This window comes from Hoplias malabaricus, chromosome Y (genome assembly GCF_029633855.1).
Source record: "Hoplias malabaricus isolate fHopMal1 chromosome Y, fHopMal1.hap1, whole genome shotgun sequence".
In the NCBI taxonomy this organism is placed as follows: Eukaryota; Metazoa; Chordata; class Actinopteri; order Characiformes; family Erythrinidae; genus Hoplias; species Hoplias malabaricus.
Window position 1 is genome coordinate 68,424,920 of NC_089820.1, and position 14,394 is coordinate 68,439,313.

Genomic DNA, 14,394 nt, shown 5'->3' on the forward strand with positions numbered 1-14,394 from the left:
GAAGTTTAGAGAAAAGAATACGCTCTATTTTAAATACACAGACACCAAACCTGCGCTGGAGGGAGGGGTTTTGTCACCATGGCATAAAAATGAGTTAGTGTTTCCTCACTGTCCTTTACAGTTTTAAACAACGGGAACACCGGCAAAGTGTGTTTATTTACAACTTACTATCTCCGTGTTGAGGTATTGTTCTGTTTAAACAAAACGTGACGAATAACGACATGGGACAGACGTGACGTTCAGACAAAAAAAGGGCTGTGTCTCTTTACAATTGCTCCAACAAGATATGATGTTTTGCTCATGCGCAGTCCAAATCGGTCAATCTAAAATGGATCTTGTCGTTTCTATTTACATTTTTTCACAAACTCAGTTTCCCGTGTAGAAGTCAAGTTTAGCAGATTCAAAATTCCAAGGTCAAGAATCTCCTCCACATAGACGTCAAATAAACAATAAACAAATTAATAATAATAACAACTGTTATGGTGAGTTTGATGTGCTCTCTCTGTGTCTGCGTGGGTTTCCTCCGGGTGACTGTCTGTGAGGAGTGTGGTGTGTTCTCCCTGTGTCTGTGTGGGTTTCCTCTGGGTGCTACGGTTTCCTCCTACGCTCCAAAAACACACATTGGTGGAATGTGTGAGTGTGTGTCGCCCTGCGAAGGACTGGCGCCCCCTCCAGGGTGTATTCCCGCCTTGCGCCCAATGATTCCAGGTAGGCTCTGGACCCACTGCGACCCTGAACTGGATAAGGGTTACAGATAATGAATGAATGAATGAAGAACTGTTTTTTTTTCTTTATTTATTCTTTATTTAAGCTTGCGTTTTACGTTGAGGAGAACCCTCATTTAATCTGAAAGTCAAATTTAAAATAACCCTATGAGATAGTGGTGAGTTGAGCTTTAGAGCAGCAGTTCACAATGAATAATAACTGTTTTATAGCTAGCAACATGCTCAGAATATTCAGGTTCTAATTAAATCTATAAGAGCCCCATTTTGGTCATTTTTATCCTAGTTATCAATTTACTAAAGACACAGTGCACAAAGGAAGAATAAACTGCAGGCAAATACAATCAAAATACACGTTACACCTACACCTGTCATTTCAGTTCTGCTTCATTAAGTAGAGAGCACTTTTACAGACTTTTCATCTGCAGACCAGAGAATGTTCAAGACTTTCCACCTCATTGAGAAGATGATGAATCAGTCTGAGGCTCGAGCGGCGTGCAGAACAAACTACACTGACCTGGTCACTGTGTACAGTAAGAAGGACAATACTGCACGAGACGTTGATTGAGCGATATTGTATTGGTCTGAACTGCAATCAGCCAAGCTTTAAATGGTCTAATGGTAATGATGTTAAATTCAGTGATCTGACATGGGACTGTGGGGCAGGGCTCTGCTGTGCTGCTGTGAAGATGGATGGGTCATGGGAAAGTCGTAATTGCACAGAGAAGAAAGCTTTCATGTGCTGTGAACAAGGTAATTACTGACTGTTAATCGTCTGAACTGTATTTGTCAGCTTTTAAATACTCACTGATATTTCTGATAAAAATCAAGCTCTAATTCTGAGTGTCACTTTTATAAGCATCAGTTTCTGAAGCTTCTGAACAGTGACTGTGATACAGTGGTAGGAACAGCTGTGCAATGGTGTAATAAACTGATCTGCAGTTTGAAACATCAGTGTGGACTGGTCACACAGCAGTTCTCAGATATGAATTATGGTGATTGTATATCATTGCTGTCCAATATAAATTATGTATCTCCAAAAATAATAATTTACAGTCGACGTCATGAGTGTTTCTAGCCTCTTTTTTAAGTTTTGAGTTAAAGCACCTGTAAAAATACGAGGAAAATGTCTTTTTTATGGTTATCTCTCATAAATTAAAAAAAATAGTGTGCACGCACACACACTCGAGTGCAGGTTTTCTGACGACTTGTGCTACTTGTCGAAATGTGCTACTATGCAGCTCTGCGAATGCTCAGACCCAAAATATTCATGCTTTTTATGTGATAAATCTTTTTTTAGTCTGTGTTATAGTCTGTGAGTCTGTCATATCCTCAGAATCTGCATATGATCTTCATAATATTGATAACAGATTATTAGAATCAGGGTGTGATTTGAATAAGACTAGCCCACAGCAGCTCAGTATTTTAGGAAAAAATGCTATAAGTTGATATTAATCTATTTATTTGTCTGTTATTAGTTTAAAATACTCATTATTTGTGTTATTTTTGTCAGTTGTTTGGCAGCAGAAAGAGGGAAACTGTGAGAAGAATGGACAGCAAAAAGCAGGTGAGAAAGTTGACAGTTAAAGTTAGTGAAGAGCACATTAGTGATAAAGCCATGACAGCTTTTGTTTTCCACAATGATTTCACACAACCAAACTGAGCATGAACTGTTTATTCTCCACAACCACCTCTTACATTTATTTATACTTCTCAAACGCTTTTGGTTATTATTATTATAATTATTATTATTATTATTATTATTATTATTATTTATTTATTTCTATTTATGTAATTTTCAGTCAATTTCAATTTATTTGTGTATAAATAAATATAAAATTAAAGTAATAAAGATGGAGACCGGACAAGAGCAGGAAGAACCAGGAGAGAAAACAGACCTGTAGTGAGTAGTGGCAAAACAAAACAGTAACTGTCAAAAACTTCCTGTTCACAGTATAAATATATTTATGTCATGGAGGGTGTCCCTTCTCCCTTTATTTTTTATTTATACAGTACCTCTCTTTTCATCTTATCATTTTAATCAATAATTCATTTACAGTACTTTCTCCTTACTTCCTCCTTCACCAGTATGGAAATAATTCTCACACAAAAGTGTATGTGTGTGTGTGTGTGTGTGTGTGTGTGTGTGTGTTCCTAAAATCGCCCCTGGTCGAAGTAAATGTAAAAACCAATTTTACTCCAAGTGATTTTGGAGTGTTTCTATTCGTCATGAAACGTTCACAGTGTGAAGGACAGCTGCTGTAAAATTGACGAATCTAGCTGAGGGTTTTGGAGTGAAGAAGTGAGACTTATATTTTTACACAGTGATAATCTGAATCAATATTCAAATTTATATAAATGCTGTTCAAGCCATAATTAACACAGATTAATGATGACGATTTAAATTATTATACATTTTTTATTATTTTGTTTGATCCATCTTCAATATTCAACAAGGGTGGTACAGAGGAGCAGCAGGTAATGTCTCTGTTACAGCTCCAGGGACCTAGAGGTTGTGGGTTTGAGTCCCGCTCCAGGTGACTGTTTGTGAGGAGTGTGGTGTGTTCTCCCTGTGTCTGCGTGGGTTTCCTCCAGGTGACTGTCTGTGAGGAGTGTGGTGTGTTCTCCCTGTGTCTGCATGGGTTTCCTCCGGGTGACTGTCTGTGAGGAGTGTGGTATGTTCTCTCTGTGTCTGTGTGGGTTTCCTCCGGGTGACTGTCTGTGAGGAGTGTGGTGTGTTCTCCCTGTGTCTGCGTGGGTTTCAAAAACACACGTTGGTATGTGAATTGGAGACTCAAAAGTGTCCGTAGGTGTGAGTGTGTGAGTGAATGTGTGAGTGTGTGTCACCCTGTTAAGTGATTCCAGGTATGTTCCGGACCCACTGCGACCCTGTACTGGATAAGGGTTACAGACAATGAATGAATATTCAGTATTACTCTTTCCATCCTTACATTTCCACAGATGTTGCTGCCCATTTCATTATTTACCAGTTAATCCCTAAGAGTATGCCCCATTGTGAAGCTCAGAGACACTGCAGGAAGCTCTACAAAGATCTGGTCCACATCAAAGATCAGAACAGCAACGGATCGTTCTGGGTCTGTCTGCTGAGGGATGACTGGGAGTGTATTGATGGAGGATGCTCTGTCTACAGGAACTTGACGAGTGGTCAGCCTCGAACATCATCATCATCATCATCATCATCACCACCACCACCACCACCACCATCATCATCATCATCAAACTGTTCACATCTGAATAATGGGAAATGGGAAGCAGTGCCATGCCCTAATGCTCAGCCTGCTCTGTGCTACCGCAGTAAGTCGTAAACACACACACCCTCATTCTCAGCAGCTTCCAGAATAAAACACACCTCAGTGCATCATTTTATATTTTTACATTGATCTAAATCTTACAAACCAGGCCCAGTAGCTCTCTCCCTCCGTTGCCTGCTCAGCCACAGCTGAGAAACAGCATCCGGAGGCGTTCGGGCGATGGAGAGACCTCGGAACATTAAAAAGCATGAACTTTAAAACTTCAAACTGCACACGGTGTACACAGGACAGTGAATGTGAAATGAGAGCTCAGATTCAGTAGAGTTAGTCTTCCTCGGTTCATAGTTAATAATTTATCACAAAATGTTTCAGAAGTAAACTGGGTCCCTCTTGTGGTGCTGGATCGGTGTGTCATTTTGGTGCCAGTTCAAATCGACCCAGCTCAGACGAACAGTATTTTGATCAATCAGTCAATCAATGAATTAATTAGTGGCGGCACGGTGGTGCAGCAGGTAGTGTCGCAGGCACACAGCTCCAGGAACCTGGAGGTTGTGGGTTCGTTTCCCACTCCGGGTGACTGTCTGTGAGGAGTGTGGTGTGTTCTCCTTGTGTCTGCGTGGGTTTCCTCTGGGTGACTGTCTGTGAGGAGTGTGGTGTGTTCTCCCTGTGTCTGCATGGGTTTCCTCTGGGTGCTTCGGTTTCCTCCCACAGTCCAAAAACACACATTGGTAGGTGGATTGGTGACTCAACAGTGTCCATAGGTGTGAGTGAATGTGTGTGTGTTGCCCTGTGAAGGACTGGACTTATTATTAATACACAAATAAATTGAAATTGACTGAAAATTACATAAACAGAAATAAATAAATACTAATATATAATAATGCCCTGTGAAGGACTGGCGCCCCCTCCAGGGTGTATTCCCACCTTGCGCCCAATGATTCCAGGTAGGCTCTGGACCCACCGCGACCCTGAACTAAGCGCTTACAGATAATGAATGAAAGGATTAATTCATTAATTAAAACTGAAATTCTACATAAAATTCAAATTCAAAATCCTTATTGTCCCTAATTTGGCCAAAATGTAAAAATAATCCAATTTTACCCCAAATGTAGTCAAATCAGACAACACATATTTGGCATCTGAAGTTCTCTTCACTAATAGTTTACAGTGATGTGATGTTTATAGCGTTGAGCAAACCACAAACCTAAATTATTACTTCATTGTGCATCAGCTTGTAAAATGATGTCTAACAGATTTGGTCGTGTAGTTTCTGACACAGTAGGACACAGTGTTATCTACAAAAACTGGCTTAGATTCATAGTGAGCTCAGGGTCGTGGCTGTTGTTACCATCATCGCTTTTTGCCACTACTTTAGCAAGTTTACTTCAGAAAACCCAACACTGTTTGTGGCAGGTCTATGTTCATTAATGCACTTTACACAGTGAAGTAATTGTTGGGGGTGGATCTGTCTCAAAACATTCATAGCTCCAGTAGAAAATGAAGGAATCACATTTCACACCTGTGTTTAGAATAAAGGAAATATTTCAATATTTCTGAAACACCAAGTGCCAAGAATAACCACATACATCACATCCAGCCTTGTGACTGTTCTCTTACTGAATTAAATAAATATTTTTTTATTTTATTTTCCACAGCCTTCGACAGGAGACTCCGAACTTTCCACATCATTGAGAAGCAGATGAATCGGTCTGAGGCTCAAACAGCTTGCAGAGCCTACTACACTGACCTGGTCACTGTGTACAGTGAGGAAGAGAACACTGTGCTGAGTGGTATATGCTCTGCCTGGATCGGTCTCTATCGGAATCAGTCGAATTGGAGTGGGAAATGGTCTAATGGAGATGATGTTACATTCAATAACATAACAAACAGGTGTGGATCAGAGCCCTGCTGTGCTACAGTGAAGGCTGATGGTCAATGGGATTCTCTTAAGTGCACAGAGAACAGAACTTTCATGTGCTATAACCAAGGTAACTGCTGACAATGCTTAGAGAACCTCCTCCTCAAACTCACTCTGTTCAAAGTGTTTTCTTGTTTGTGTTCAAGTGAAGCACCATTAGGTAAACTCCATTAACTTTAACTCTAGCAACTTTAATGTGTCTATTTATTTCTGTCCACAGATGTTTCTGACCTCACCTTCAGCTATAGTTTAGTTCTGAAGAATCTGACCTGGTACGAAGCTCAGAGTCACTGCAGGAGGAACCACACTGATCTGGTCAGCATCAGAGATCAGACCCAAAATGAAAGTGTGTACAATGAAGGGAAAAGAAGCTCCACGCCGTTCTGGATTGGCCTCCTGCAGGATGACTGGCAGTGGACTGATGGAGGACGCTCTGCCTACAGAAACTGGGCATCTAGTGAACCTCAACTACCATCACCACAATCACCAGATTGTGTACAGTTGAAAAAAGGGTCGTGGTTCTCTGTGCCGTGCAGTAAACTGACCTCTGCCCTGTGCTACAGCAGTAAGTCAAGACTTCACAAACACTCTCTCATTCTCAATAGTGTTCAACTTTAACTCTAAAACATCCTCTTGTGTTTGTAACTCCGTCTCTCACAGCGTACATCCATGTGAGTGCTGAGCCTATGAACTGGGAGAGTGCTCTGGACTACTGTAAGAAAGAGAACAGGAACAGTGTCCTGCGCATTGAGTCTGACCTGGACCAGAAAGAGGTGGAGAGAGAGCTCAGGAGGAGGGGTGTCTCTGGGACTCTGTGGCTGGGGCTCAGACAGAGTCGACTCTTTGGGTTCTGGATCTGGACGAATGGGATCTCTGTGGGACCCTTTAGTAACTGGGTCGGTGGGAGAGCACCAGAGGCTCCACTGTCTCAGAACTGTGGGGCAATCGACACAGAGAAAGGCTTTAAATGGCGCGATAGAGACTGCAGGTCAAAATACAGGGTTCTGTGTGAAGAAAATTAATCTGAACCAGTTCACACACTAAGACAGGGCTGATTTAGCTACTCTTTCAGCTCCTCTGCTACATTAGAGTTTTAGTAAACGCCTGCAGTGCTCTTCCTTTAGAAATGCTTTCTGTTTTGTTTAAACTAAAGGTAACGTATTTATAAAAGAACTAATTTTTCTAATAAACTAATAAATAATCTTTTATTTATCTCAACACAAAGTGTGATTGTAAAGATATTTGAGCTTGGATACCATTTATTTGAATGAGTTGGGGTTGTAATGAGTGTTAAAAATAACGTAATCACAACTTGTAAAATGCCACATTTTCTTTCCAATAAATAAAAGTTAAAGAGGTTTTCATTTGTGTGAGATGTGTTTTGACTGAAAAACAAGCACCGTTTCTCAGTGAATACTGTGTAAAGCTTGATTTGTGGATTATATTAATATGTTTAGGCGGCACGGTAGCAGGTAGTGTTGCAGTCACACAGCTCCAGGGACCTGATTCCCACTCCGGGTGACTGTCTGTGTGGTGTGTTCTCCCCGTGTCCGCAATCATTGATTGTTGGAGTAGAGCTAGTCACTGTATAGAACTGTGTACCAGCCCCTACCTCTGCACAACCCCAGTTACAGTCTCAGACACATTCAGAAGAGAGCGGTTCTACAGATGAACTCTCGACGAGGTCACAGCTGTTCACTGAAAACCGTTCCAGGTGACGACCTCATGAAGCCGACTGAGAGAACGGAGAGAGTGTGTGAAGCTGTCATCAAAGCAACAGGGGGCTACTGTGAAGAGTCTAAAGTATTAAACATATTCTGCTTTCTTTAACACTTTATTGGTTCACTACATAATTCCATATGTGTTCCTTCAGAGTTTTATGTTGTTGCAGGAATCAGAAATAAAAGTCAGGAATAATAAAGACCACTCAAACTCAAACAAAACTTTAATATAAAAAATATTTATTACCTTTTGTACCTTTATCTTTTGTGCTTGTGGTGGACGTAATGAAAGTGGAAATGTAGAGTTCACAAAATGTTTGTGAAAAAAAAAAAGTAATAAAAAATGTAAATATTTATTATTTCGCGGCGTGTCACAAATCACCTCAGTTTCTGAACATGGTTCTCATTAATGAAACAACAATTAACTGTTTGTAGTGTGGTGTTTATCACCTGCTGCAGTGAAGGTCTGCGGACACTAGACGGTCACATTCACAAACTGCTGCAAGAGAACACACCACTTACCAATGTTTGGATTTATTTATTTATTTATTTATTTATTTATAATAATTATTTTATATTTGATTAAATGACTGCAGTTAAGTACCTGTATCTATTCGCTCATAAGGACAAACTTTAATTAGCCACTGATAAATACAGTCTAATTAAACAATAACTGAAGTGACTGTGAGATCCCTGCTGCTGCAGTAAAGGGCCAGTGTTCTAAAGTTTCTGTCCTCTACTTTTATTTCACAGTCCATGGGCTGAGAGGAGCTCCAAATCCCCCAATTATTCTTCTGTTGCACAGAAATATAGATTTTTTAAATAAATAATTATAATAATACACTTTATTTATACTCGTCTTTCATGACACTCAAGGACACTTCACACTTCAGCAGTTGTTACAGGGGACGAATAACAGAGTAAAACAATAATAAACTTAAGCTTTTACAGATAGAAATTACAGATTAAATGTGTACAATCAGAAAATAGCTATTCATCCCCTGTAACTGCTGAAGTGTTAAGTGTCCTTGAGTATTGATGGAGAATCCACTTTTTCATAGATCAGGCATGGGACATTTCCCCAGAGGCAAAAATATACAGACATGTTACTGCAATAAACAAATAATATAGAAAACATGTTACTGCAATAAACAAATAATATAGAAAACATGTTACTGCAATAAACAAATAATATAGAAAACATGTTACTGCAATAAACAAATAATATAGAAAACACGTGACTGTAATAAACAAATAATATAGAAAACATGTTACTGCAATAAACAAATAATATAGAAAACATGTTACTGCAATAAACAAATAATATAGAAAACATGTTACTGCAATAAACAAATAATATAGAAAACATGTTACTGCAATAAACAAATAATATAGAAAACACGTGACTGTAATAAACAAATAATATAGAAAACATGTGACTGTAATAAACAAGTAATATAGAAAACATGTTACTGCAATAAACAAATAATATAGAAAACATGTTACTGCAATAAACAAATAATATAGAAAACATGTTACTGCAATAAACAAATAATATAGAAAACATGTTACTGCAATAAACAAATAATATAGAAAACATGTTACTGCAATAAACAAATAATATAGAAAACATGTTACTGCAATAAACAAATAATATAGAAAACATGTGACTGTAATAAACAAGTAATATAGAAAACATGTTACTGCAATAAACAAATAATATAGAAAACATGTTACTGCAATAAACAAATAATATAGAAAACATGTGACTGTAATAAACAAGTAATATAGAAAACATGTTACTGCAATAAACAAATAATATAGAAAACATGTTACTGCAATAAACAAATAATATAGAAAACATGTTACTGCAATAAACAAATAATATAGAAAACATGTTACTGCAATAAACAAATAATATAGAAAACATGTTACTGCAATAAACAAATAATATAGAAAACACGTGACTGTAATAAACAAATAATATAGAAAACATGTGACTGTAATAAACAAATAATATAGAAAACATGTTACTGCAATAAACAAATAATATAGAAACATGTTACTGCAATAAACAAATAATATGGAAACATGTTACTGCAATAAACAAATAATATAGAAACATGTGACTGTAATAAACAAATAATATAGAAAATATGTTACTGCAATAAACAAATAATATAGAAAACATGTTACTGCAATAAACAAATAATATAGAAAACATGTGACTGTAATAAACAAATAATATAGAAAACATGTGACTGTAATAAACAAATAATATAGAAAACATGTTACTGCAATAAACAAATAATATAGAAAATATGTTACTGCAATAAACAAATAATATAGAAAATATGTTACTGCAATAAACAAATAATATAGAAAACATGTTACTGCAATAAACAAATAATATAGAAAACATGTGACTGTAATAAACAAATAATATAGAAAACATGTTACTGCAATAAACAAATAATATAGAAAACATGTTACTGCAATAAACAAATAATATAGAAAACATGTTACTGCAATAAACAAATAATATAGAAAACATGTTACTGCAATAAACAAATAATATAGAAAACATGTTACTGCAATAAACAAATAATATAGAAAATATGTTACTGCAATAAACAAATAATATAGAAAACATGTTACTGCAATAAACAAATAATATAGAAAACATGTTACTGCAATAAACAAATAATATAGAAAACATGTTACTGCAATAAACAAATAATATAGAAAACATGTGACTGTAATAAACAAATAATATAGAAAACACGTGACTGTAATAAACAAATAATATAGAAAATATGTTACTGCAATAAACAAATAATATAGAAAACATGTTACTGCAATAAACAAATAATATAGAAAACATGTGACTGTAATAAACAAATAATATAGAAAACATGTGACTGCAATAAACAAATAATATAGAAAACATGTTACTGCAATAAACAAATAATATAGAAAACATGTGACTGTAATAAACAAATAATATAGAAAACACGTGACTGTAATAAACAAATAATATAGAAAATATGTTACTGCAATAAACAAATAATATAGAAAACATGTTACTGCAATAAACAAATAATATAGAAAACATGTTACTGCAATAAACAAATAATATAGAAAACATGTGACTGTAATAAACAAATAATATAGAAAACATGTGACTGTAATAAACAAATAATATAGAAAACATGTGACTGTAATAAACAAATAATATAGAAAACATGTGACTGTAATAAACAAATAATATAGAAAACATGTTACTGCAATAAACAAATAATATAGAAAACATGTTACTGCAATAAACAAATAATATAGAAAACATGTTACTGCAATAAACAAATAATATAGAAAACATGTTACTGCAATAAACAAATAATATAGAAAACATGTGACTGTAATAAACAAATAATATAGAAAACACGTGACTGTAATAAACAAATAATATAGAAAACACGTGACTGTAATAAACAAATAATATAGAAAACATGTGACTGTAATAAACAAATAATATAGAAAACATGTGACTGTAATAAACAAATAATATAGAAAACATGTTACTGCAATAAACAAATAATATAGAAAACATGTTACTGCAATAAACAAATAATATAGAAAACATGTTACTGCAATAAACAAATAATATAGAAAACATGTTACTGCAATAAACAAATAATATAGAAAACATGTTACTGCAATAAACAAATAATATAGAAAACATGTTACTGCAATAAACAAATAATATAGAAAACATGTGACTGTAATAAACAAATAATATAGAAAACATGTGACTGTAATAAACAAATAATATAGAAAACATGTGACTGTAATAAACAAATAATATAGAAAACATGTGACTGTAATAAACAAATAATATAGAAAACATGTTACTGCAATAAACAAATAATATAGAAAACATGTTACTGCAATAAACAAATAATATAGAAAACATGTTACTGCAATAAACAAATAATATAGAAAACATGTTACTGCAATAAACAAATAATATAGAAAACATGTTACTGCAATAAACAAATAATATAGAAAACATGTTACTGCAATAAACAAATAATATAGAAAACATGTGACTGTAATAAACAAATAATATAGAAAACACGTGACTGTAATAAACAAATAATATAGAAAACACGTGACTGTAATAAACAAATAATATAGAAAACATGTGACTGTAATAAACAAATAATATAGAAAACATGTGACTGTAATAAACAAATAATATAGAAAACATGTGACTGTAATAAACAAATAATATAGAAAACATGTTACTGCAATAAACAAATAATATAGAAAACATGTTACTGCAATAAACAAATAATATAGAAAACATGTTACTGCAATAAACAAATAATATAGAAAACATGTTACTGCAATAAACAAATAATATAGAAAACATGTGACTGTAATAAACAAATAATATAGAAAACACGTGACTGTAATAAACAAATAATATAGAAAATATGTTACTGCAATAAACAAATAATATAGAAAACATGTTACTGCAATAAACAAATAATATAGAAAACATGTGACTGTAATAAATAAATAATATAGAAAACATGTTACTGTAATAAACAAATAATATAGAAAACATGTGACTGTAATAAACAAATAATATAGAAACATGTGACTGTAATAAATAAATAATATAGAAACATGTTACTGCAATAAACAAATAATATAGAAAACATGTGACTGTAATAAACAAATAATATAGAAACATGTTACTGCAATAAACAAATAATATAGAAAACATGTGACTGTAATAAATAAATAATATAGAAAACATGTTACTGCAATAAACAAATAATATAGAAAACATGTTACTGCAATAAACAAATAATATAGAAAACATGTGACTGCAATAAACAAATAATATAGAAAACATGTGACTGCAATAAACAAATAATATAGAAAACATGTGACTGTAATAAATAAATAATATAGAAACATGTTACTGCAATAAACAAATAATATAGAAAACATGTGACTGTAATAAACAAATAATATAGAAACATGTTACTGCAATAAACAAATAATATAGAAAACATGTTACTGTAATAAACAAATAATATAGAAAACATGTGACTGCAATAAACAAATAATATAGAAAACATGTGACTGTAATAAATAAATAATATAGAAACATGTTACTGCAATAAACAAATAATATAGAAAACATGTGACTGTAATAAACAAATAATATAGAAACATGTTACTGCAATAAACAAATAATATAGAAAACATGTGACTGTAATAAATAAATAATATAGAAAACATGTTACTGCAATAAACAAATAATATAGAAAACATGTTACTGTAATAAACAAATAATATAGAAAACATGTGACTGTAATAAACAAATAATATAGAAAACATGTGACTGTAATAAACAAATAATATAGAAACATGTTACTGCAATAAACAAATAATATAGAAAACATGTGACTGCAATAAACAAATAATATAGAAACATGTTACTGCAATAAACAAATAATATAGAAAACATGTTACTGCAATAAACAAATAATATAGAAAACATGTGACTGTAATAAATAAATAATATAGAAAACATGTTACTGCAATAAACAAATAATATAGAAAACATGTGACTGTAATAAACAAATAATATAGAAAACATGTGACTGTAATAAACAAATAATATAGAAAACACTTAACTGTAATAAACAAATAATATAGAAAACATGTGACTGTAATAAACAAATAATATAGAAAACATGTGACTGTAATAAACAAATAATATAGAAACATGTTACTGCAATAAACAAATAATATAGAAAACACGTAACTGTAATAAACAAATAATATAGAAACATGTGACTGTAATAAACAAATAATATAGAAAACATGTGACTGTAATAAATAAATAATATAGAAAACATGTTACTGCAATAAACAAATAATATAGAAAACATGTGACTGTAATAAATAAATAATATAGAAAACATGTTACTGCAATAAACAAATAATATAGAAAACATGTGACTGTAATAAACAAATAATATAGAAAACACGTAACTGTAATAAACAAATAATATAGAAAACATGTTACTGCAATAAACAAATAATATAGAAAACATGTGACTGTAATAAATAAATAATATAGAAAACATGTTACTGCAATAAACAAATAATATAGAAAACATGTGACTGTAATAAACAAATAATATAGAAAACATGTGACTGTAATAAACAAATAATATAGAAAACACTTAACTGTAATAAACAAATAATATAGAAAACATGTGACTGTAATAAACAAATAATATAGAAACATGTGACTGTAATAAACAAATAATATAGAAACATGTTACTGCAATAAACAAATAATATAGAAAACACGTAACTGCAATAAACAAATAATATAGAAAACATGTTACTGCAATAAACAAATAATATAGAAAACATGTGACTGTAATAAACAAATAATATAGAAAACATGTGACTGTAATAAACAAATAATATAGAAACATGTTACTGCAATAAACAAATAATATAGAAAACACGTAACTGCAATAAACAAATAATATAGAAAACATGTTACTGCAATAAACAAATAATATAGAAAACATGTGACTGTAATAAACAAATAATATAGAAAACATGTGACTGTAATAAACAAATAATATAGAAAACACGTAACTGTAATAAACAAATAATATAGAAAACATGTGACTGTAATAAACAAATAATATAGAAAA

The 14,394-nt window shown here is 32.8% G+C and overlaps 1 protein-coding gene across 1 annotated transcript; it reads left to right on the forward strand.

The window, feature by feature from the left end:
- The first annotated feature begins 522 nt into the window (after positions 1–522).
- LOC136679725 (macrophage mannose receptor 1-like) lies at positions 523–7,080 on the forward strand. The gene is made up of 7 exons (XM_066658392.1): positions 523–708; positions 1,136–1,475; positions 2,236–2,289; positions 3,684–4,037; positions 5,650–5,982; positions 6,133–6,477; positions 6,573–7,080. The coding sequence occupies exons 2-7, from the start codon at positions 1,412–1,414 to the stop codon at positions 6,932–6,934; spliced, it is 1,512 nt and encodes a 503-aa protein (XP_066514489.1). The 5' UTR covers positions 523–708; positions 1,136–1,411; the 3' UTR covers positions 6,935–7,080.
- The last annotated feature ends 7,314 nt before the right edge of the window (positions 7,081–14,394 follow it).